The sequence below is a fragment of the Phacochoerus africanus genome, chromosome 15, assembly GCF_016906955.1.
Source record: "Phacochoerus africanus isolate WHEZ1 chromosome 15, ROS_Pafr_v1, whole genome shotgun sequence".
Taxonomy (NCBI): Eukaryota; Metazoa; Chordata; class Mammalia; order Artiodactyla; family Suidae; genus Phacochoerus; species Phacochoerus africanus.
In genome coordinates, this window is record NC_062558.1 from 78396593 (window position 1) to 78423232 (window position 26640).

At 41.6% G+C, this 26640-nt stretch overlaps 1 protein-coding gene across 14 annotated transcripts in view; it reads left to right on the forward strand.

The window, feature by feature from the left end:
* KAT6B (lysine acetyltransferase 6B) overlaps positions 1 to 26640 on the forward strand; it is a 192691-nt gene that overhangs the window by 158358 nt on the left and 7693 nt on the right. For all 14 annotated transcript variants that reach the window (XM_047761837.1, XM_047761838.1, XM_047761842.1 and 11 more), the window contains 3 exons: positions 21777 to 22008; positions 22325 to 22484; positions 23080 to 23424. In XM_047761837.1, coding sequence (XP_047617793.1) covers positions 21777 to 22008; positions 22325 to 22484; positions 23080 to 23424 — 737 coding nt within the window. The remainder of the gene's footprint in view (positions 1 to 21776; positions 22009 to 22324; positions 22485 to 23079; positions 23425 to 26640) is intronic.

The following is a 26640-nucleotide window of genomic DNA, read 5'->3' on the forward strand; positions in this document are numbered from 1 at the left end:
ATTATCCACAATGTATTTATTTATATGCTCAGTCTGGAATACACATTAAGTAGTTTTAGAGTTGTTAACTCGTACCACTGTGTAAAACAAACCTCCGAACTAGAGGTCAATATTTATGTATAGTTCTTTTTGACTTTAAGCTAAGTGTATTTAGTTAAAGTACTGCGTTCACACGTGACTTGGGTTAGTTCTTTTTAACCTATCTCCCTTCAGTGAGGTTGTACTATTCATTTGAAATACAGTTCGGTTTATTTGTTTCTGTTATCCACTTTAGTTTTTCTCTATCCTTGTTGTATCCTTTAAAAGATAGATAGATAATAGTAACGCTAGTCTACACTGCTAAACATGAGCAACCAAAATGAAGAGGACATAGCCGTTGCTGTGTGGTCAGATTCACTGACAAGACATCAGTTGCTGGGCAGTATGTTCTACAATATATATTGAGAGCTCATGGCATGAAAACATCCCAGGCCGAGGGAACCAGCATATTCAAAAGCGTGACCATATAAGGAAGTGTGTTAGACATTTGGGTAAAAACAAAAGAAATTCCAGATAGATTAAAAGCTTAGAGGTTAACAAAAATCAAAAATAAAAACATTTAAAAAGTAGAAGAAAAGATACTTATTTATCTGATCTTTAGACAGTCAAGGATATCCTAAGCATTAAAAGAACTAAAGAAATCACACACCAAAAAAATATACAGACAATGGAGTTCCCATCGTGGCTCAGTGGTTAATGAATCCAACTAGGAATCATGAGGTTGCGGGTTTAATCCCTGGCCTCTCTCAGTGGGTTAAGGATCCTGTGTCACCTTGAGCTGTGGTATGGGTCGCAGACATGGCTCGGATCCGGCACTGCTGTGGCTGTGGTGTAGGCCGACGGCTACAGCTCTGATTAGACCCCTAGCCTGGGAACCTCTATATGCTTTGGTGTGGCCCTAAAAAAGATAAAAAAAGACAAAAAAAAAAATATATATATATATATACACATACACACAGACGAACTTGACTATATAAAAGTGTAAAATATCTATGTAGGAAAATGGTTGAATATTTAAAGCAAACATAATGGGAAAGATATTTAACAAATAGACCAGCAAGGTTTTGATGTCTTTAGTAGTTAAAGGTTTGATAGTGTTAAAACATAAACCTTAATGGAAAAATGAGCAGAGGACATGAATACAGCATGTGCAAAAAAAGGGGAATCATTGGTGGCAGCAACATTGCTGGCATTTACTGAGTGTCTAATATGTACCAGCCACTTCCCTAGGAGTCCTGACTCATTCTGTCCTCCACCAACAACTGAGATATGTGCTTTTAACCTCACTGTGTGGGTGAGCAAACTTCTCACAGCAGAAAAAACAAAACAAAACTGAAACAGCCTCAGTATTCAAAGGTAAGAAAGAACCAGTTGTCTACGAAAATTATGGTATATTCATATAATGAAATATCATTAGCCATTAAGAATTACGTTTTGAAGAATTTTTAATAAAATAAGAAAATGCTTATGATAAATAAATGGCTTTCAAAATTGTGTGTATACTCTATTGTCAATTATGTAAAAGTATATGGACAGAAAGAAAGGAAATACACTTCCGGATTATCTCTAGAATTAGAATTACAGGTAGCTACAATTTTCTTGTTCATACTTTTTGCCATAACTAAAAAGAAAATTAAGAAGCAGGAGTCTGAAAGCCTGGAATTCTGTTCTGTGTCCTTGGTGGGTTAAGGACCCAATGTTGTCTTTATGAGGATACAGTTTCAATCTCTGGCCTCTCTCACTGGGTTAAGTGAGGATCCCCTGTTACTGTGGCTGTCAGGTAGGCTGGCTCCTGCAGCTCCAATTTGACCCCTAGCCTGAGAACTTCGATATGCTTCAGGTTCAGCCATTAAAAAAAGAGAAAAGAAAAAAGAGTCAGTAAAGGCCTAAACGAGGGCAGTGGCAATGAAGATGCATGGAAATGAGGCAGGTGTTTTCCTATTCATCCTGCAACAAGTTGAACTCTGCCAGGCACCTAGTGGTGCTCAGTAAATACTAGTTGAATGAGTGAATGAATTGAGCTTGAAAAGATAGCAAGTGCAGCTTTGGCCATGTTGTCTTCATTGTGATTTTGGACACCCCATGCCCAGCTTCCCATGAAGTTGAGAGCCCAGTAAGGGTATGCAGTAGAGGGATCCTACGAAGAATTGTGGGCATATCATAGTGGTTAAAACCATAGGCGTGGATGAGGACAACCCAGGGAGAGTGTAGGGAAACAGGGCTGAGGATGGAGTGCTTGGAATTCTAACATTCAAGGAGCTAATAGAGGATGAGGAAGGCATCAAGGGAATTGAAAAGGTTCCAGAAGTAGGAAGAAGATGAGGAGAGAAGAGTGTCAGGGAAGCCAAAAGAGGCCTGCATTTCAACAGTACTCATTATCGCAGCTGACATTTTTGGAGCACTTACTGTATGTCAAGCACTGTCACCCGAATTATGCACATTAACTCAATCTTTGCAGAAACCCTGGAAGGTTGCTTACTGTTAGCATCTCTTTTGGCGGGGGCACAGAGACCCTAAGAAACTTGTCTAGGATCACTCCGCAGCCACTGTTCAGTGCCCCAGAGAAGAAGGTTAAGAGAAGGTGTAAAAAGTATGCTTTGGGGGACTGTGGTATAAATGAAATTTAAAGTAGATTCAGAAAGGTCAACCGTCAAGGGCAGTAGGTGGTTTTTGTTTTTAGGTTAGAAAAACTGGAGCATTGACAGAAAAAAGAGGAGGGGAGCACTGATGGAAAAAGATCAAGGAGAAAACAAAAAAAATGATACCCAGATGAGCTGTTTATTGCAAATTGAAAAAAGGCATTTGATGAAATTCAATATTATTTCCTAATTTAAAATAATCAAACATACTAACTTGAATGATAAGAATTCTCAGTCTTATACTAACTTCTTTGTTTCAGACTTTACTTACTCTTAGGTAAGCTATAAAAGATAGATGACAGTTGGGTCCAAAAAGTCTACAAACTTAAATCTATAGTTTTCTTGAGACTGGTATACAACCAGCTTGTCAGTTACATAAGTTATCAGTTAACTCTACCTTTAGTCATTTAAAAAATTAGTATCTGTTTATTTGTAACTAATTCTAAAAGTCTCAAAGCAGCTTCAATTCATTGCTTTCTTTATTCAATATTAAAATATTGTCCAGCGTGTCAGGGTTGTCTTTGATAGAACAGAACTCACTCTAGAGGAAGCAGGAGTGATTGAATGAGTTAGGCACTCATATCAGGAAATCCCCTTTGCTGATCTTTTCTGTGATCCTATATGTTGAGAGGTTTCACCTTGGCTTACATGAGGAATATATACTATACTACTTACAAACTGAGGCTGTAATTAGCGTGTGCTGTACAAGATGGGTGCATATGACCCAGTCTAGTGCCTACACATTATGAACTTGGACATGTCACAGGGTGGTTAACATTGTCCCTGTACTCGTTCTCATTTCTTAAGAATGGTGTGTGTGCGTGCACACACCCACACACATACTCACACACCTGGACTTAAGGAAAATAAGAAATAGTCCTCTTTTAAGGAAGGATGCTTCTGGGTACAACTTAATATCTAGTTTCTTTCTTACTGAGAATGAACAGGTTAATTCTCCATGCCTGCCTTCATTCTTTGTCCAGTCTGTTTCTCATGCACCAATCTAATCTAAGAGAGGTGCTTAGAGTCCATTCCCGGGTTTGTCTTTCCTTTAGCCTCTTTATAGCTCTTGGCTGATTTCTTGAGAAAGCATCACCTTGATGAGAAAGCATCTTCTCTCTGGTGTCTGGCTCTCCCTACTTCTCTTCCTTTCTAGGTCCATCACATAGAATTAGAAAGTGATATCCTGCATCTCTACCTAGAAAGGTGTGGTGTTGAGAGGCTAGTCATGTGAATGCTCTCAAAGCAAAAACTTCTACCCCTATATCATAGACACTAGCTACTAGGTTAACTGTTAAATACAGGAATAAATTTCATAATATTTCAGGTTGCCAGCTAGGAACTTCCAGTTTTAACAGTCAGCCTTCAATAGATTACTTTAAAAGAGCTACCACTTAGACACTTTTCAAAACACAGTTTAAGTAAAACTTAGGAATTGGAATACAATTAAAGATTCACAGTAATTTCATCCTACCTGCAAATTGCTTTTGGGAAACAAATTTTCGATACTGACCGGCCTCCCATAGAAAGTAGGAGTTTTCTGAGTTCTTTTTGTGGTGCAGCAGAAACGAATCTGACTAGTATCCGTAAGGATGCAAGTGCGACCCCTGGCCTCACTCAGTGGGTTGGGATCCGGTGTTGCTGTGAGCTATAGTGTAGGTCACAGGGTCGCAGATGCGGCTTGGATCCCATGTTCCTGTGGCTGTGGTGTAGGCCAGCAGCTGTGGCTCCGATTTGACCCCTAGTCTGGGAACTTCCATATGCCATGGGTGTGACCCTAAAAAGCAAAACCAAAAAATTTAAGAAAGTAGTTTTCATTTAGGAGTCTGGTTGCTTGGGTTCCCGTGAGTCATGTTTTACCTGAATGTTGGTAAATTCTGAAGAACCAGGACTGATAGGCCTCACTAGCATCTCTTGGAGGGCAAGTTGAGTACACCAGGGTGAGCAGATTCTCCCCAGGCCCCGGTGAGACACCTGACTTCTCTAGTGAGGGTCTCTGGGCATCTCTGCGCCATTGTGGTTGACTTAGGGCCACACTTTGCAAGCACCATGGCAGGGAGCCATAGATAGTGTAGCTTTCACTGCTCTGGTGCCAATCACCTCACCCTGAGCAGCCTCATCCTTTAGTCCCAGTGAGACACATGACCTCTGCCTTCTTCCTGATGGCGTGAAGGTCATGCAGCACTCACTTGGGGGTGTAAACTCTCTCTTGGGTAGGCTGCAGAGTAAATACTTCACTTCCCCCCATTTATGAGCTCCCCAAGCTCATAAATGTGTTTTGAGAGACATGACAGTGTGTTTTGAGAGACATGACAGTATGTCTTTGGCACATGATCTGTAACTGAAACACTCTGACCCCCTGTGAAGAGTTGATCAAATTAAATGAAGGCCCTACCCATGTGACAGGCAGTGTTTACCTACTTATGCAATTTTTATTTAATAGTTTTCCCTTTTTTCAATGGCACTGACCATAAAAAAAAAAAATGGTGTAGTCTGAGTGAGTACAGAGTCATTTAGAAAGTTGCATGTGTCTTTCATACATTCATGGCTTTCATATATTCATATACCCACCATGGAGGTAGCATCTTTGTTCTCTGCTATAATCTTACCTCCTGGAAGAGGCTGGCACTTAATAGGTCCTTATTATTTATTGAATAAATGTTAAACGAATTACCTCAGGAAGAGCTTTTTCAGTGTACTTTCTCTTCTCATGTGATTCTTAGGAAGAACAATTTTATTTTATTAGAACATAATTAATCAGCCGTGGTTGCTTAATTCCAAATGATGTTGGGTGCCCTGCCTTCTTCTGAGGTCCGGTGTTTTTATTCAAGGGCAGCCTCTATCTTAGGATCACGTAAGTTGCATCAGAAAGGAGGCAATCTTATCTAGTATAAACCTTGGGCAGAGAAATGAGAGCTGTGACAACATTCTCATTTACACACTTGGTTGAAGAGACAGTTATCTTCTCCTGACTTTTATCAGATAATTCCTTTCTTCATGCGGTTTTTTTTTTTTTTTTCTTTTTAGGGCTGCACCTGCAGCATATGGAAGTTGCCAGGCTAGGGGTCTAATCAGAGCTGTAGCCACCGGCCTACACCACAGCTCAAGGCAATGCCAGATCCTTAACCCACTGAGCGAGGTCAGGGATCCAACCCATATCCTCATGGATCCTAGTTGGGTTCATTACTGCTGAGTCATGACGGGAACTCCCATGCATTTGTTTTGGAAGGAGAATTCCAACTTTAGTCCTAAGAAACTGTCAAGAAAGCTTTTCTCTTTGCAGGGCTTTCCCAGCAGTTACCCTCCCCAAGTGAGCACAGGCAAGGCAACCATTAAAGAATAGTTACTCATGCTTTTGAAGCCTTTTCTAAGATAGGAACTGTTCCCCTCACCTCCACATGACACTTGTTGGAAGATAGGACCAGTAGCTGTATCCTCAGACTTTTGCTAGGTTTTTGGAAGATGTGTTTTGACCTCTGTAATCAAGTATAATGATGACTTATATTTTAATAGGATTCTAGTTTGTAATATAATAAGGAAAATGGCTATTTTTCCTTATTTTCTCATTATAATATATTGTACTAGAAGCTTTTGTCATGACTTTTATTACACTGGGCTGAAGTACAGTGTATTTTAATATGCTAAAGATGACATCAAGGTTAAAAATTGAGCTCTCAGTGATTTATTCAGAGGTTGACTGTTACTGAATGCATTGAAATGAGTTGCATGAGGCAGTACAGCTAACGATTTATTTATGTATCTTTTTTTTAAACTAAGCTTGTCATAAATAGGAGAAAATAAATAGCTCTTATAGAATAGTTTGTATTCATTGCTTCAATGAAAACATTGTAAATATGAAACATACGGTCTGCAGCTACCGTTTTGCCTTACGTAGCTCAGAAATTATTTCAAGTTGGCATGCAGGTGGATTTTATTTTTTAGCAAATCTTTTGTCTGTTTGGATTTCTAACATTGACCAGCATTTGTAATAATCATTTTGAAACCCACTACTGGGTAAATTCCATTCTAATAATTAGTATTAGAAAACCTAATCTTCAAGAGTAAAGGGAACCTGGAGTTCCAATTGTGGCTCAGTGGTAACGAACCTGACTAGTATCCATGAGGGTTTGGGTTCAATCCCTGGCCCCCCTCAGTGGATTAAAGGATCCTGCATTGCTGTGAGCTGTAGTGTAGGTCACAGACACTGCTCCAATCTGGTGTTGCCGTGGCTGTGACATAGGCTGTGAGTAGCTGCTCCAGTTCCACCCCTAGCCTGGGAATTTCCATATGCCACAGGTGCAGCCCTTTAAAAAAAAAAAAAAAAAAAAAAAGAGCAAAGGGAACGAGGACTTGTTTAGTGCTGAGCTCTAAGCCCAAAGCACAGTGCCACACATCTAGGAGACAAGGTCACAAAGGGTTTGTTGAGGGAGTGAATGAATAAATGATTGCCCAGAGATAGTCAGTCCTCTTCTCTGTGTCACTGAAAACATCTGCCAGATTCACCTGGCCAGGTTCCTGCAGAACTGGGGCTTGATCTCAGATCTCCTTTCAGTCTTTATGGGTTTTGTTGTTTGTTTTTAACTCTTGATCCTTTCGTCCTTTCCTTCAGCAAACATGCCAGGGTTGGCCTTGGTGATAGGACCAGCAGGATAAATGATCTATTTCTTGCCCACAGAGAAGTAGCCGGCACATGGAGGTTCACTTAGCCATGCATGCTGTGTGTGCGGGGTGCACCTGGGCTCCATCAGTGCAGAGTAAGAAAATGCTTCCAACTCTTGTTTCCATTTTCCCAGTTAAGATAAATGCAAGGGAAGCATTTTCCCAGTATTAAACCAAGATCAAGAAAGATATTATTCTGATTGGTTAACATTAGTGCCATACCTGGTTTTGGTTTCAAGGGAATTATTCCTTGTAAACGTATTTTTCCAGCTTGTTGTGTTATGTTTGAAATAGAATATTCTAAGATAATAGTTTGATAACGTCCTCTCATGAGGGTATTTCTAAACAATACATTTACATTTCCAAACAATACATTTCAGCTGGTTAGAAGGTGTATTTTTTAAAATATCAGTTTGTTTTGGGTAAAGCAATTCTCTGCATTCGTTTAGAATTCTGTTAGGAAATTACTAGTTAGAAATCTGTTTTTTTTCCCCTCCTCCATAAATTTGTGTTTAGCATATTCTTACTCTAATATTAGTGCTACATTTTCATGTTTACCAATATAAAAACCTTGTTTTATAATATTTATGTTGAATCCTGCTTTGAGTTAACATCATAAAGGAGCTCCCTTTTTTCAACAAAAATTGTTTTAAATTGATGTTTATAAAGTGCTTAAAAATAGTCAAGAGGATTAAAAATAATTCCAGTTAAGAATGGAACTATTTGTCCACATTGAAAAAAATATGCACTGTTTTTTGTTATATAGCAGAAGGTATCGAAAAATGTGGTTGCTGTAATACAGGTAGGCTTCACTATACACAATATATTTGCATGTGTCTTTTGTGGGGGGAGTCCAAGTTGAATCATCATTTTAAATGAAATAGAGAATTCTTTCTGTGAAAGGCATGTTCCTTGGTTTCACACTAGACAGAAGGAGGCAGAAATTATTAGAGTTGGAGTTCCCTTCATGGCTCAGCGGTAATGAATCCAGCTAGTATCCATGAGGATGCAGGTTCTATCCCTGGCCTCACTCAGTGGCTTTAAGGATCTGGCATTGCCGTGAGCTGTGGTGTAAATTGCAGACAAGGCTCAGATCCCATGTTTCTGTGGCTGTGGCATAAGCCGGCAGCTACAGCTCCGATTCGACCCCTAGTCTGGGAACGTAAATGTGCCACCGGTGCAGCCCTAAAAAGCCAAAAAAAAAAAAAAAAAAGAAATTATTAGAGTCTTATTGAAAGGATGTAGGATTCAACTTGAGGAGGCTCCTGCTGGGCATTAAATATAATAATAAAGATAACTGCAATTGATTGAAACTCATCAATTTTTTTTTTTTTGTCTTTTTAGGGCTGCATCCACAGCATATTGAGGTTTCCAGGCTGGGGGTCGAAGCGGAGCTGTAGCTGCCGGCCTACATCACAGCCACAGCAATGCGGGATTTAAGCTGAGTCTGGAACCTACATCACAGCTCATGCCAATGCCAGATTCCCAACCCACTGAGCAAGGCCAGGAATCAAACCTGTTATGGATACCAGTCGAGTTCATTAACTACTGAGCCACAACAGGAAGTCCGAAACTCATCAAATTCATAAACTCACATATTCATGATGACGTTTAGAAACAAATTGAGAGGGTGATGGGAACTCGTTTCTTATCTTGCAAAAGCATTTAACCTTCCTTTCCTATATGAACTGTACCACTAGGTCCAAATAGTAAATGAGGAGAAGCACCTTTTTTTTTTTTTTTGTCTTTTTAGGACTGCACCCACAGCTTATGGAAGTTCCCAGGCTAGGGATTAAATTGGAGCTGCAGCTGCCGTCCTGCCCCACAGCCACAGCAACATCGCTGGACCCCAAGTCTGATGGAATCTCTGAATCCAGCTGCCATTTTGCAGGAACACGGAGGAAAGAGGAGCAAATTGTACTGCTTTGTGTGTATGCAATCAGCAGAATCCAGAATGTGGAAGCTCTATAGTCAAATGACTCCTGTTCATCAACAGATAAATTATAAGGAAAAGAAAGGATTGTGTGTGGGGTTGTGGGGGTACCCATAGATTAAAAGAGACTTAAAAGACATTCTTTCTTTTTTTTTTTAATGGACAAGACTATACTGTTCTGCCTGGGGATATTTTGGTGATAAGTGTATAAAGAAACATGAGGGATTAGTATTAGTCACGATTGTGGTTACTCATGAGGAAGAAAGGAGGGGTGAATGGGATGGGACAAAGGAAAGGTTCTTTGGAATATCCCTTCAACTTCTATTTCTTGATCCTGGGTGATGGTTACAAACATGGTTGCCTTATAATCCTTTAAGCTATATATTTGTTTAGTGTAGTTTTCTATATCTCTGTTTTATTTTTGCTTTTTGTTTGTTCTTTTTAAGAAAGTGAGGGTCTTAAAATGGAAGGTCATGCCCTGTGGTATTTGTTTTAGAGCTTAGATTCTTGAAACTCTTAAAACTGGAAAAGTTTTTTGACTTACTGGTGGCATTATATTAATGATGTTTTTAAAAGAAAGATATAGGAAGTTCCTGTGTGGCACAGCTGGTTTAAGGATCTTGTATTGCTGCAGCAGATTGCAACTGTGGCATGGGTTCAGTCCCTGGCCTGGGAACTTCCACATCCTGTGGGTTCAGACAAAAAAAAAGAAAGAAAAAAGATAGAGTTTTTTACCTTTACTGCTTTAAGATCAAAGCATGAGTACAAGGTATTTGGTGTGTTGGCATCACCTTTATGTCAGGCTTTGCAGAATCACTTTTATGTGAAGGAAATGTACTAAAATTTACTAGGATTATATCCTCCCAAGTGTTGAGTCGAGTCCATTAGAAAAACAGTATTCCTGTAAATTATGCTTCCACTCTTAAACCCAGAGAAACATAAATGAAGGGTTGTATGTTAACATAGGTGATAAAATTGAGGACTTGGGTGAGAAATGGCTGTGCAGAATAGGGATGCAAAATATGGAACAGAGAGAATAAAGAGATAGAAACACTGCAGTATTGGGACTTAATTTTCTTCTCTGTCTTTCTTTTTTCCTTCCCTCCCTTCTTTTCTCCCCTACTCCTCACCCTTTTTCCCTCTCCTCTTCTTTCCTTTTTTTTTTTTTTTTTTTTTTTTTTGCTTTTTAGGGCTGTACTCACGGCATATGGAGGTTCCCAGGCTAGGGGTCAAATTGGAGCTACAGTTGCCGGCCTACACCACAGCCATAGCAACGCAGGATCTGAGCCACGTCTGTGACCTACGCCACAGCTCATGGCAACACCAGATCCTTAACCCACTGAGCGAGGTCAGGGATCAAACCCGCAACTTCATGGTTCACAGATGGGTTCCGCTGCACCACAAGGGGAACTCGCTTTTTTTTTAAATCCAAAATGAGGCAACGCCATACTGGCAGACACTGTAAATGTAAGAAATTCCCCTTCCTTCTGCCTAGGATACCAGTGTTCAGCAGTTCTAATATTTGGGGCAGATCTTTAGGCACTGCAAACAGTGCTTACAGAAGAAAAATGATGTTAAAAAGTTAGATTTTAAAAAAGGGAAAGAAAAAGGCTAGCATGTCTTAAAATATGCTGAAATGAGGTTTTGCTGATTATTTATTGCAAAAACAGGCTTCCTCCTTCTTAAGAAGATGCTTCTTTGTTCGTAGATTAGAAGCCCTGCCCTGTGGTTTGCCCAGTGTTGGAGTTTTCCCCCTGAATTTAAGGAAGCTAATGAGATTTTTTTCCTACCAAAGCAGAAGACGTGTCTAAGGACTCTGACAGCTTTCTACCCCTGCAGCTTTCAGTTGCATCCAGTTAAAAATTTTCAGACCATAATGAACGTTTTTAGAGAAGAAATAAATGAATGATGCCTGTGAATTTGTTTTAAATGTTATTTTACCAAATAATTTAGATAAATCTTTCTTGACAAGGAAGAGAAATCATTAGTTTTCGTGAATAATCAGGAGCTTTTTAAAGGATTACTTTGAAATATCTCCCTGCCAGCTTTTCATAAATTAAGCATAAACTTTCTTTGACCTCATCACACATAATTAAATAGCTGTTGAAGGGTTAAAGTCAACTAAAAAGCGATTCTGTATCTCAGTCCCCATTCTCCTGCAAAATTATACAGGAAATTTCTTTTGGTTCTCAAGCCGGGTAATTACAAGAGACAGTTACATAATTTACAGTTTCAGTCTGTTTGTCCATAATCACATACTTCCACCTAGTTGTATATACCCCATGAGTATCCGAGTGTACTTTGATTTGTAAATGATGATTGCAGTGTAATTGATTGCTTGCTTGTAGCATATTGAATTGATTCTTAAAAATGAACTTTAGCTGTTAACATGTCTCTTTGAGTTCCGGTTATTTACGTAGTTTGTGGTTCTTGAGTTCAGCAGTTGCATACTAGTTAACAAATTAAACTCTCAGAGCTTTTTTCCTTATTAAATTTGGAAAACAGAATGTCTGCGTACAACCTAGCTAGAAAAGTGCCAAGAACACAGTAGGCACTCAGCTGTTGGACACTGCTAAACCATTCTAACCCTTTGAAAGTTGAATGGACATTCTTTGATTAACTGTGACCAGGGAATAATATTAGTATATTGTGACGAAAGCTGTGCTCATAATACTGTATTGTTACTGAAGTTTCAACGCAAAGTATTACTAGAATTAGGAAGCCAATCTGAACAGTGGAGGGTTGTTTTTTTTTTTTTTGGTCTTTTTGCCTTTTCTAGGGCCGCTTCCATGGCATATGGGGGTTCCCAGGCTAGGGGTCTAATTGGAGCTGTAGCCGCCGGCCTATGCCACAGCCACAGTAATACGGGATCCGAGCCGCGTCTGCCACCTACACCACAGCTCATGGCAACGCCGGATCCTTAACCCACTGAACAAGGCCAGGGATTGAACCCTCAACCTTATGGTTCCTAGTCGGATTTGTTAACCACGGAGCCACGACAGGAACTCCCTGAACAGTGGACTTTAAGAGGGGTATCGCTCACTAACTGAAGGGGTAATCGCTGATGTCTTTTTATACTGCTACTCATGGTATTTCATGTTTTTGTTTTTCCAACACCTAACTTCTAATGGTAGCCAATTTGGACTTTTAAGATCCCAGTAGTATTAAAAGCTGGATAGCTACATGACATCAAATCCATTGGCAAACCAGCCTGTCACTTGATTGAACACATCATCAGCCCAGCTCTTACCCCCAGCCTATATATTTGCTGCACAACTGTCAAAACGGGCTCATCAGGGGAGTTCCCTGGTGGCCTAGCGGTTAAGGATCCAGCATTGTCACTGCTGTGGCACAGGGTCAGTCCCTGGCCAGGTAATTTCCATATGTCGTTGGCACAGCCAAAAAACAAAATCAAAATGGGTACATCAGTAACCCTGTAGGGACACCACCATTTATTGCCAGAGGCTTTTTGCCTCAAATCTTGTTTGAAAGCTTATGGGAGATAAATAAAAAATCAGTGAAAAGCATTATTTTCAACTTCTATAGGCCAGTGGAATAGGACTGTTTTTCTAGATGACCCGAGGACAGCTAGAGATGGTTTCTTTGCTTCACATTTTCAACATTAGTTGGTCAGATTGGGTGATGGGCTGTGCTTTGATGTTGGAAAGTTATCTTAAAGACTGACAAATCCCTTTTGAAATGCACTTTCAACACAAAGAAGAATTTTTAGAGATATCTCTCTTCCCATTTTTTTTTCTTTCTTAAGGCTTGCTGTATTCTTGTGTTTGCTATGGAAGCCCATCAGCCAGGATTGAAATTACAACATCACTTGGTCCTATTTTTGAAAATTATAGCTGGTAAACACACACAAACACAGTATTTTAGGGAAGGTACAGGAGAGCAAAATGAAAAGGCAAGTTGCTCTTCTAACTGTCCTGCCTCCCAAACTTGGTTTTGAAATCAGTGGCCAGTGTCCATGCTGACCTAAATGCTCCCACTCTTTCGGCCAGGTAGGATTAGAGTAGACAACTAGCTATTAGAATGACCTGTCTCAGCCACCCCCCAACCCCCGGAACCACAGAAGCTCAGTGGTCAAAAGTAAGTCCAGCTTTTGCTTTTAGTCTTTTCTTTAAAGAAGAGTTCAGTTCCCTTGTGGTACAGCCAGGTTAAGGATCCAGCATTGTTACTGCTGTGGCACGGGTTCAATCCTAGACCTGGCAACTTCCACATGCCACACGCATAGCCAAAAAAAAAAAAAAAAAAGGAAGAGTTCAATTGTAATGTTTCACAGGTGAAGCACTATAAGTACATATAGTTACTTGCTCGGAGCAGATGCTTTATTTCAAGTGTGTATGGATTTAATGCAGTGTGTTTACAATGTAACTTACTGGGATTTTATAACTTACATATGAAAATTTTATCCAGGTTTCAACTTGGAAGAAGTAAAATAGTTTCTGAAATAGTTTTTCAGATTGAATCTCTAATGTGAACTTTTGTGAAATTTTTTTCTTTTTTCTTTTTTTTTGGTAAATGTGTTTTTCCTAAAACTTTCCGGAATTTAAAAGTGGTTTGATCTGTGGAAACAGACAAAAGGTCAAAGAGGAGGGCATTCTTCTGACATGTCTTTTAACTTGTTACTTCAAAGGTCACAGTACTGGTATTATATTACTGTTACCTAACCAGAAGTGCCTCTGAGTGATGAATCAGAGCTTTACTTAATTTGCATTAGGCAGTGGGCCACTTAAAGAATCTGGTTACTTCCCAAATATACTTAAGGAGAGATATTTTTAAAAAATTCTTGCCGGAGTTCCCGTCGTGGCACAGTGGTTGCCGTGAGCTGTGGTGTAGGTCGCAGACGTGGCTCGGATCCTGCGTTGCTGTGACCCTGGCTGGCAGCTACAGCTCCGATTAGACCCCCTAGCCTGAGAACCTCCATATGCCGTGGGAGCAGCCCAAGAAATGGCAAAAAGACAAAAAAAAAAAAAAATTCTTGCCTTCCACAAATGATTTTAGTGTGAGAATAAGGGAAATTGACAGAGTATATATAAATATCATCTCTCATTCCCTGATCATTTTATCCTTTATCAGAGGTGCCCCATTTTCCTAATAAGGAAATTGAGATACTCAATCTATTTCCTATATGGTCCTCTTCTTAGAAAGAAAAACGCACCCGCCTAGTGACAAGGTCATGATCAGTGACATGCTAGTCTGTCACGGAGCTGTCTACCAAGTGACCATCTCCTCTGAAACCTCGACTCTTTAGATATCTCTGTTTCCCCCAAGATTCACCTTGTACTTGGATCTCTCACTAGGCACCACTGCTGCCACCACAGCCCTTGGGATGGAGGTGGGACAGCAGAATGGAGAAGTGTTGCACCCCCATTTAACATATTGACCAAGGTTTAGTGCCCAAGACCCTTTGCCTTAGATAATCCCGGATGCATCTGAGACCAGACTGGCTTGAGAGACAAGAGTTGAGATTGGGTAGGATACGGACATCTCTAGTTTTTAGAATATAGACGTCTCTGATGTACAGCTGAGAACCAATGGGCTAGACCAGAGGATAGAAAAAGGACAAATAAAGAGAGATAGTGTCACTCAATTAGATTATTGGTTATCAAAATGCCATTGACTCATCTTTGGCCTGCACTGTCTCACAGGGGTTTTTCTCTAGCCCTGGTCACCCCCATCTTAGGAACTCGATCATGGATGTTCATTCTCCTCAACACAAGAGCACTGCAGAAGGAAGAGGTCCCCTTTCCTACCAACCTATAGTGCCTCTTATGATCTCTTATGCTGCATTCAATAAGTGCCATATTGTTTTAAAATAGTCACGGTCTTGTTGCCCATCTTTTAAAAATTCTTTTCATCTTTTATCTAATACAGATGGTCTCAAAGTATGGTCCAGGTACCCCTAGGGATCCCTAAGGCCCTTTCAGGGAGTCTGCAAGGTCATAAGAGTTTTCAAAGTAATACTAAGATACTCCCTGTCCTTTTCATTCTCATTCTCCCCCAGGTGTACAGTGGAGTTGTCAAGAATTTCATGACCTGTAATATCACAGCAAATTGAATACCAAAATAGATAGTAGAATTTAGCTGTTTTCTCTTAAGCATGTTGTTGAGGAGTTTTTCGAAAACGTAAAACAGTGCCACTCTTCTCACCATTTTGTTTTGTTTTGTTTTTTATTTTAGAAAATTATGTTAACATATAATTATGTTTGTATTTATTTGACAAATAAGTATTTGTCAGATTTCTCCCTAAAATTAATATATATAGCCCTTATAAACAGAAGCTCATAAATAATTTGTTTTTATTGTAAAGAGATCCTAACATGCAAAAGTTTGAGAATCACACATATTTAATATATAAACCCTTGCTAGTCAAGTGTGGTTCATGGTATAGCAATTTGTTAGAAATGCAGAATCTCAGGCCCTACCCCAGACTTGTCGAATCAGAATCTAGTGGTATCTGGAGTTCCCGTGGTGGCACAGCAGAAACAAATCCAACTAGGAAACATGAGGTTGCAGGTTCGATCCCAGGCCTTGCTCAGTGGTTTAAAGATCTGGCATTGCCATGAGCTGTGGTATAGGTTGCAGATGCGGCTTGGATCTGGCATGGCTGTGGCTGTGGCTGGCATCTGTAGCCCTGATTAGACCCCTGGCCTGGAAACCTCCATATGCCAAGGGTGTGGCCCTAAAAAGCAAAAAAAAAAAAAAAAAATCTAGTGGTATCAAGAGGTGATTATTTGCACAATGAAGTTTGAGAAGCACAAGCCTAGAAGCTATGGGCAAAGCTAGTCTGTCACTCAGTGACCTTGGCTAAATTTCAGTCTGCTGGAGCTTTGAAGATTCCTGTCCCCAACTGTCTACCACTAAGGATCTGGTGAGGCCTCTTCACCAGAGATTCTTCAATCCTACTGTCTCTTCATTGGCTCTCCTCCTGTACAAGGTAGTTTTCACATCTTCATCAAAACCATGTTTCCCATCGTGGCTCAGCGGAAACAGATCCGACTAGGAGCCATGAGGTTGCGGGTTCGATCCCTGGCCTCACTCAGTGAGTTAAGGATCCTGCATTGCTGTGAGTTGTGGTGTAGGTCGAAGACAGGGCTTGGATCCCACGTGGCTGTGGCTGTGGTGTAGGCTGGCGGCCACAGCTCCGATTCGACCCCTAGCCTGGGAATCTCCATATGCGCAGGTGTGGCCCTGAAAATACAAAAAACGAAAACAAACAAAAACAACCAGCAGCCCTATAGCAGAGTTTATATCAGTGGTCATCACACTTGCATCAGAATCACTGGGGAGGGCAGATAAAGCACAGGTGCTGGGTCCCACCCCTACAAGTTATGGTTCGTAGAATTTGCAGTTCTAACAAGTTCCCACATGATACTGATACTGTTGATCTGTGGGACCAGCCTCTGAAAACCACTGGTTTGTAGGCAGTAGATTGAGAAGTCAAGCAATGCTTGTTCAAGTTGTTATATAATTACTTCGAGCCCGTAGACTTTCAGAACCAAATCTCTTAAAACACAAAATATCTCAAAAATTCAAATTTTCCAATTTTCCTAGGGATGCACCTGAATCTTGTAATAAATGGAAAGCAGTAAGAATTCAGATGGGTCACAGGTCATTTAGAATGCTCCTATTCTCTTAAAACAGTGGGAAGGCTAAAGTTCAACTTCCTTCTTTACTAATTGCAACATCACCACAAAATGTCAGTGAGGAGACATAAATGGCCTGTCAAATTCATTTATCTCTACTGTTTAAACTGATAACATGCCATTCGTCCACTTTGTCACAGAGCTGCTTAACCCCAGAAACCAGTAACAGATGAGCGTGGACCAGTGAATTTCCGTCCGCAATCATGAGATACATGGTTAGAGCCACTGGATTTCTTCCGATCAAGAGCTGCCATAAATCCCTGGCCTGGTGTCGGTTCCCAGGCTTGCAAACCCAGTGCTGTCCACGGATAGGAACCCTGCCGCGGGGTTTGCTGAGCTAAACAGGTGTCTGATGAAAAGTGTGTAATCCTTGAAGATTATTTTCCCCTAAAAGCAGCTTGTTACCCCAAACTCATAATCTGGACAGATGGGAGATGGGAGTAGCTTGCCAGAGTTTGCCCTTTTATGAGGAAGTTCATATGGTTTGGCCCCAGGTGGTAGAAGATCAAGGTGTGCAGCGCGAGGGTGGCTGCCTCCGGGAGGACAATCCCTACCCCTGTGCTGAATTTGAAGAACATTACTCACTCTGGTCCAGTTGACACGCTTAAAACAGAACTAGGTTAAAAGGAAGGAATGTTTCATATTAAGCAAGGGTTAACCTTGCAGTTAATATGCTGGGAGTTCAGTTAATTTGGGAATTTAGGCTGCAAAAACAAATCTTGACCTTGTGTAGATGGTTCCTTCCTTGTCCTAATGGATCTGTCTACAGGAAGACAGCTCTCTACCACTTTTTTTCCCTCCCCCAGGAGAGAGTTAACCATTTCAAACACTAAGGATCACAGCTAGTTGACATGGGGATTGATTATCTGACTCTTAAGTAAGTTGGCCTTAACAGAAGTGAAGTAAATTTGGGGCCTGTGCAGTACAACTTAGAAATATTTGCTTTTTTTTGCAGACATTGCCTTGTCTTACTTTCCCTTTAAGCAAACACTCTGATTATCTTTTGAATTTAGTGTGTGGTCCATACACTGAAACTCAGACCTCATTTATTCTTGGGTAAATAGTTCCAGTGAAGCAAAAGAGGAAGCCAGCTTCCTCAAGGTAGTTAGCAAGATAGCTGTGGGTGAGGGGTTTACGAGCCCATCAGCCTTCAGTTCCAAGTCTCCAGATGCTGTTCACCAGCACCTCTGGTTCACAGGTAATGTAAAGGGAATGATTTCACCAGCGATTAATTATACTGCAGCTACTTGGGATTTGTCCTCCAAACATCAATTTATTTTCTCTCTGGACAGCCTCCTTTCCCGAGGAGTAGTTCAGGTTTTCTGTTTGAAAGTGTCCTGAGTTAAGGAAAGGTGTTAGAGCACCACAGGAATCTATTCACCTAGGGGTGTGTTGTACTTGTTTCAGATGCTTCAGAATAATACACCTGCTTCCAAGATAAGTGTTTTTTATTTCCCTGCATCTTAGATCAATTATATGGAATCTTTTTGGTAAGTTAAGAGCTGTAACTTAAGGAGTTCCCGTAGTGGCGCAGTGGTTAACGAATCTGACTAGGAACCATGAGGTTGTGGGTTCGGTCCCTGCCCTTGCTCAGTGGGTTAATGATCCGGCACTGCCGTGAGCTGTGGTGTAGGCTGCAGATGCATGCAGCTCGGATCCCCCGTTGCTGTGGCTCTGGCGAAGGCTGGTGGCTACAGCTCTGATTTGACCCCTAGCCTGGGAACCACCATATGCTGCAGGAGCGGCCCAAAAAATAGCAAAAAGACAAAAAAGAAAAAAAAAAAAAGCTGTAACTTAAGCCACAACCTCTCATTAATCATTCAATAAGTTAAATGTCCTTACCAAAAATTATTCTGTCAGCGGGTTCTAGAGCAGTTATGATTTGAGGAGCCTAGAAAAAGGAGACAAAAGATGGCAAGAAATTCATTATTTAAAACATCCCATGTCATGAAGGTCGGAGCAGTGAGAAGCCACCAGCTACAGCTTTTCTGTGGGAAAGTGCCTGCCCCAGGTAAAGTTTAAACTATGTATTACATCAACCTAGTGCACAAATGGAGTCGAGTGGACATTGCATAACTTTTTCTGCTGAGCTGATGTATACATGTTGACATATTACCAGGGGTTTTACTTAACTAGCAAGGAATCTGGAATTTATCCTTGGTCAGTTTGGTTGTTGAGATGGATTCCATTTAAACCAAAAACGTGTTCTTCAGGAGGAGACCATGGACTTACAAATGGCTCTTGGCATAAGCGTAAGTTTCTTGCACTGGTGTAAGCTCCTTGAGGGGCTCCTGAATCAGAGAGAAGGAAAAGCTAACAGCCGGCAATACGGTGATATCTTCAGACAGTGGCTTTGTGGGGTCTGCAGTGTTGGTACCCATCATCCCTGAAAACCTGTTTGATGTTTCCTGGTTGGATTTGGGGGCTACAGTTTTTTCCTCTCTAGCACCCAAGAAAGTGTCCCTTGCTGGCAGGTGTTGGTAGCCTTGTAACCTTTGCTAGCACAGCATAGCACAGAGGTATTTGCTGTGAATGTCTGATGGGCTTGGTATATGCATGCTCAGGGTCCTGCTGCCCCCTCCTCAACACCCCACAGGCCCCAGGACTCCTCTGTGACAGTCAGTCACAGACCTCAGCCTGTGTCCAAGGGAGAGTCCTGGGAGACAGCCACTTAACATGGTGGGAACAGCAGGTGTTGAAAGGTTTCTGCCTGGATGCTCTCCACAGATCCCGGGTTGCCTGAGAGTTCCCATGGCCTAACCAGCATGGTCCCAGGCCCTGAGAAGGTGTATGTGCACTACCTCAGGGTGTGAAAACATGAACGGCTCTGTAAACTCTGTTTTGGGGGGATTCTGGCTGCTTCCTCTTAGCCCAGAGCAGGGCTTGTGGGAAAAGAAGACGGAACAAAGAAGTACATGTGCTTCCTGGGCAAAGCTGCTCATGGAAGGAGGGGACATAAGGTGGGGAGGGCACATACCACCTTGTGACCACATTGGTTGTACAGAAATCTTTCTGCTAGGCTGGGAATGATGCGGGGCTTTCTGTCCCCAACTGTGGGGTTCATGTAAGAACAAGTGAGGGGCTAGCGAATTTCACAGACACTGCAGGAGACTTTTAATTGTGGGGTCTCTTGGAGAGAAGGGGATTGTTCCATATTCATGATACTGTGGTTCTCATCCCCCCATGCTCTCTCCCCTCCCCCACCCCCCACCCACAAAGTACAGAGCTGGGACCTCCAGCCGACTGAGTAAATTTCTCAGCAGGTGCCAAGCACCTTGGAGGCAGGTGACGGATGTGCCAATTATCTGCGCTCTGAGGTTCGGGCCCCCTTTGTATTCTGGCGACAGAAAGCTCTCCTCCACACTGACAGGGCCTGATCTGGGCTGGATTCGGCAGAATGGCCATCACCGTTAGCATTCCTGACACACTGCTCTTGAAAGCCTCTGTGTGCAGCCGAATGACGTGTCGACAGTGGTTTGACTGTAAAATTTTGTGGTGCTTGTTTGCATTCAGTCACATACTTCGCTTTTAAATAGGAGTTAAAGAGACAAGTCAAAAGACTTCAGCAAAACCTAAAGTTAAATATATGCCTATTCTTTATAATGGGATTCAGATTAAAACTATCAAAATTCAAAACAATGTGGTTATATCCCTTCAAGGGTCAGGTTGAATTTCCTGTTCTATATTTCTGCATTATTTACAGTGTTTTTGAGAGGCAGGAAAATGCATCAGAGGCACTGATTTCTCCTTCTAACAACAACAACAAAAAGATCCAAAATTGAGAAAAATTCTTGAAAAATGCAGCCATTTTGGAAATGTAGATAAAGAAGAAAAATGTTGAAGATTTGGGTGGTTTACAGAGCAGCATGATTTTGTAATTGCTGCCACCTACTGTATGTGGTTGATGTTTGTTTAAATTTAGGAAGTTCATGAAGGTGAGGCTGTTGAAATAGATAATTAGAGCAAGGTAGACATCATTAGTTTATAACATTTCTCCGCTACTCCATAAGTGGCTCTTAATTACCGAGACAGCCACCAGCTTTCATTCATTACCTTCAAGTGGGTTGAAAGTTTTTCTCATTTTAAAGTTCCCTTGCCAAGGAACCTTCACAGTAATGCTGTCAAATGCACATTCCAAAGCTTACCATGCTCAGGATTTTCTGCGTATACATGAAACAGTTTGTTTTAAGGAGGTTGTTTTGTTTTAATGTGTAGCAGCAGCGGTTGGATTATAAATTAATTTCCATGAAAGAGGTGAAAATAGGGCTGGTGGAGCTGCTGTGAGTTGCAGCAGTTGACTTAAAAGACATTCTTTCATTAGTCCTAAAACAAAGCTTCAGATCAACCGCTAGTTAAATGTAACAAGCAATATAGAATCTCAGTCAACAGAGGCCCTTCTCTTTTATGAAGACCCAGCTGTCAAAGGGTCATTCGGTCCTTCCTGTGGAAAACAGCTTGCCCATTAATTTCAGGGTGGTCCTCAACAGGATTTCTGAGTAAGTGCCTGACATTTAGCTTTGGAAAGAATCTGAAGCTGGGGGACTTTAACATTGACTTATCAGAAGTAAAGTGTTCAACCTTAGCTCTGTTAAATATGCCCTGATGTATGTTAGGAATGCTGCCATCAGCTATGGGCATTGGCTCACAGTGCCACTGCAAAAGGTTCGGGAGCGTAAACTTCGTGGAGAGCAAATCACTGGAGCTGGGAAGAGACTGTACCTAAAATGACTGCACTTCTCTGACGTGCTATTTTTTTTTTACCTTGTTGCTACTTATATTATTTCGAGTGGCCCCTGATCCAGGGTCTGAAGACACCATGGTGAGGTCAACTTGCTTTTTCTGCCCTAGGCTATTTGCTTTCTAGAAGAGAAGGCCAAGCAGGGTCTCCTGAAAAGCCACTCTCTGACCTGGGCCGTCTCTCCTACCTGGCCTATTGGAAGAGTGTCATCTTAGAATATCTCTACCACCACCACGAGAGGCACATCAGCATCAAGGCCATCAGCAGAGCTACGGGCATGTGCCCCCATGACATCGCCACCACCCTGCAGCACCTCCACATGATTGACAAAAGGGACGGCAGGTGAGGGACGGGCCCCAGGCAACCCTAGCTGCCTCTTAAGCATCTCACACCAGAAAGGGTCCCTAACATTAGGCAGATTCATTCCAGTTAAAGATAAGAGGTTCCGCCCCCACAGTATCACCAAAACTTTTCTCCTAAAAGGGAAATAGGAAATGACACTTTTTTGCTGGTTACATTTCAATTTGCTGTATCTTTTTGTTGGTGAGCTTTCGGTTTTTCCTAGCCCAGGTACTATTAGCGCCAATAATAGATCCATATGTGAAGGAGAAATGAAAGTTCAGCTTTTGACTGCCCTTTGTTCTGCCTCACATCGCAGATTTGTCATCATTAGACGGGAAAAGTTGATATTGGGCCACATGGAAAAGTTGAAAACCTGTTCCCGGACCAATGAACTTGATCCAGAGAGTCTAAGGTGGACCCCAATTTTAATTTCTAATGCTGCGGTTTCTGAAGAAGAACGGGAAGCGGAAAAAGAGGTAATTTGGCTTCATCAGCCTAAGCCGTGGAACCTCAGTCTTGCAGCATTCTTAAGGAAGTCATTAACATCATTGTCAAAAGCTTGGTTATGTAGCGCGAGCTTGTGAAATGACATGGCACTAATTTATCCTAACTGAGGTTTGCATGGTAAGACATGATAATTTTATTGAATTGAGTATGAAAAATGAAACATTTATCATTGATCACAAAGCAGCATTTTTCACTACTGACAGCATGTAATCAGATCAAATTTGGTGCTGAGCTCCAAGGCTGCAGTGTCAATCGATTCTTTGTGTTTATGAACTTGCTTAAAGTGCTCCATGCCAGTGAGCATGTAATGTAGTGATAAAGGACTCAAATCAATTCGCTGCATCATTAATACTGCTAAATATCCCATGAAACCCAATCTTCTTTGATTTGTTATCCTAACTGATGCAAAAGAGTTCTGAGATGATGCAGCTGGAATGCCGCTTGGCTGGCTGACTATCCTGATCAGAAATGACTTCGATATCCTTTGCCTTTGATCCTCAGAGGCTCTGGCTGCCAAACTGCCCTCTCACTGGCTTGCCATTTTTATCCTCCCCCCTTCCTTAGGCCGAGCGGCTAATGGAACAAGCTAGCTGCTGGGAAAAGGAGGAGCAAGAAATCCTGTCATCAAGAGCTAACAGTAGGCAATCACCTGCAAAAGTACAATCGAAAAATAAATATTTGCATTCCCCGGAGAGCCGGCCAGTGGCAGGGGAGCGAGGGCAGCTGATGGAGCTCTCTAAGGAGAGCAGTGAGGAGGAGGAGGAGGAAGAGGAGGAGGAAGAAGAGGAGGAGGAGGAAGAAGAAGAGGAAGAGGAGGAGGAGGAGGAGGAAGAGGAAGAGGAAGAAGAAAATATTCAGAGCTCTCCTCCAAGATTGACTAAACCACAGTCAGTTGCCATAAAGAGAAAGGTATGTGTCTGTTTAGATTTTCCATCTGTGAGTCAGTTTCAATCAAATCTTACTTGTCATTGCAAACATTCTATCTATTAGTATGTGTTTCACTCTCCATTCTTTAGGATGTAGTTTATTTGTATCCAGTCCCACTGATCAGATCGTGTATCACCATCATTTATCTTACAGTCATGATTGTGTTTACTTTTTGAGGTTTTTAGTTGCTGTGACAGAAAACCCGGGGCAGGCAGGCTTTGTCATGTGGTACTTACTGCCACCTGCTGGTGTGTGGGACTAGAGTAAATCAGGCTATGGGAAGAGAAAAGAGCCCAGGAGAGCCCTTAAACCACCCTTCAGTGAATTTTGATGAAAACATCGAGGCTTAGAGAGGCTAGGAGACTTGTCCAAGGTCACACAACTCCTTAGAGATGGAGCCAGAACCAGATGAGTGCTCAGATTCAAGGCCAGCACTCTGGATGCTGTTTCCTTTTCTTGGTGGCATAGAATTGGTAGAAGGTATTATAAGCCCTTCGTTTTTGATGCTGATTTTTTTCATTTATGGCCAAGTACACATTTCTGAAATGTCTCATATCTTAGTAGCCTGGTGGTTTTTCTAGATACACATCCCCTGTGTGGAAGGTGAAAAATTGATTTTTGCCTTTAAGTCAGTGCTCAACCCAGATCTGATATCTTTGTCTTCCAGTCTATCTGTGACATAGAGAGGGGCCAGATATTGTAGGGTAGCCAAGACTTAAGAGTGATAACACAGATTAAGGCTCTTCCCCAAGGCCGTCCTATGTGGTGTCTGTCAGAGAACCTGCTGTTCCTGACTCCCAGCTAGAAGCGGTTTCATCTAAGCCTGACAGTTCTCGTGGAAGGGCAGCTGTGGGGAGGTACTAGAAAGGAGCGTCCCAGAAAGTGGACTTTTAGCTTAAAAATAATATTTTGATTTCTTATAAGGAAAATGTGTTCATGTATTATTTATGTAACAGAAGAAATTTGTTTTGTTTTGTTTTTTAATGGGCACACCCATGGCATTTGGAAGTTCCCGGGCCAGGAATTGAACCCAAGGAGCAGCTGCAACCTACGCTGCAGCTGCGGTAATGCCAGATCCTTTAACCCACTGTGCTGGGGCTGGGGATTGAACCCATGCCTCTGCAGCAACCCCAACCACTGCAGTTGAACTCTTAATCCCACTGTACCACAGCAGGAACTCCAGAAATTTGTTTTAAAGACATCAAAAACTGGAATGATCCAAGACATAATAAATGCCTACTGTCATAAAAATGGACTCAATCTAAAGAAAAGCAGTTCTTTATGTTGGCTATACTCAACGTTTGGGAAAATTCTAGCGGATTAAGGAGAGCAGGGCAGCTTGAGGGGGAGGAGTGCTAATAATCATAAATGTTAAATTACAGAATATGACTCTCAGGCTTATATGTGCATTTCAGTGAACATTCAGAGAGTTAAAAATGGGAGACACAATAATTCTTGGGTAGAGTTTACTTAGAGTTTGAGTTTTAACCAACCATATTGAATCTTTCTTTGCAGTATGTTCTTAATAATTTTTCAGGCCTATTATTGACAGATTACATTTTAGCAGTAAATCTACCTGCTCTTCTTCTTCTTCTTCTTCTTTTTTTTTTTAGGGCCATACCCACTACATATGGAGGTTCCCAGGCTAGGGGTCCAATCAGAGCTACAGCTGCCGCCACAGCCACAGCAACCACAGACCCAGGCTGCATCTTTGACCTGCACCACAGCTCACAGCAACACTAGATCCTTAGCCCACTGAGCAAAGCCAGGGATCGAACCCATATCCTCATAGATCCTAGTCGGGTTCATTAACCACTGAGCCAGAACAGGAACTCCCACCTGCTCTTCGTATATTTGAATTCTGTATCATTGTGTACTCTTTTGGGGGAAAAATATTTTATATTTGCAATCACAGAGAGTCATTTGTGCCAACCTCCAGTGCAATTAGAAAAAAAAAACTTTAATATCTTCTACATATGACACATTCTACCTGTCTTTAAATTGTCTTTAGAGGAGTTCCCGTCTTGGCGCAGTGGTTAATGAATCCGACTAGGAACCACAAGGTTGTGGGTTTGATCCCTGGCCTTGCTCAGTGGGTTAACGATCCGGCCTTGCTGTGAGCTGTGGTGTAGATTGCAGATGCGGCTTGGATCCCGCGTTGCTGTGGCTCTGGTGTAGGCCAGTGGCTACAGCTCCGATTAGACCCCTAGCCTGGGAACCTCCATATACCGAGGGAGCAGCCCTAGAAAAGGCAAAAAGACAAATAAAATAAAAATAAATAAATAAATTGTCTTTAGATGCCTTCTGTATTAAAGTATTTTGTGAAATGAAAAGTATCTGACATCCCTGCAGCCACCAATACATGACTCTGACATTGTAAACAGGGTAATTCTTGCTTCAGGGACCCTTTCCTTTTTCCTTTTTGTTGGCCCTGAGGTCCTATGACATTCAGAACGAGTAGGCTAGTCTTGTACACCATCATATATCTTAACAGTGCTTTACACGTAGTAGGTGCTCCTTGAACAGTTATCAAGTGTTAAAATGAGGGACACGGTGGCTAGTTAATTATAGAAATATCTATAGAAACAGTGGTGTCCATGATGACTTAATAACTACGATGTAAAGGATTTTTTTTTCTTTTTTCTTTTTTTTTTTTTTTGCTTTTTAGGGCCGAACCTATGGTGTATGGAAGTTCCCAGGCTAGGGGTCAAATAGGAGCTATAGCTGCTGACCTACACCACAGCCACAGCAACGCGGGACCCGAGCCGCATCTGTGACCTACACCACAGCTCACGGCAGTGCCAGATCCCCGACCTACTGAGTGAGGCCAGGGATCTAACCCTCGTCCTCATGAATGCTAGTTGGATTCATTTCCGCTTCATCACAATGGGAACTCCCCAGGATTTTTTTTTTTTTTTCCCGAAGCCAGCAGATACTCTTGAAAAATACAAGCAAACCTTAGCTTTTAAAATCTACAGTTCAGCTGCTGAGATGTTCCCTCTCAAAGCATCTGCTTGAGTAAACAACTGTTTTATTTGGAAAACACTTGCTGGTGTAGTAGGAGCCCGAGAGGGATGTTAAACATCAAATGGAAGGTTAAGTACAAAGGCATTACAGGAGCCTTTACGTGTAAGATTCTCAGACTCGTGTGCAGTACATGTTTGCAGCATATCGACTCAGCGATTTAATTTCTCATGA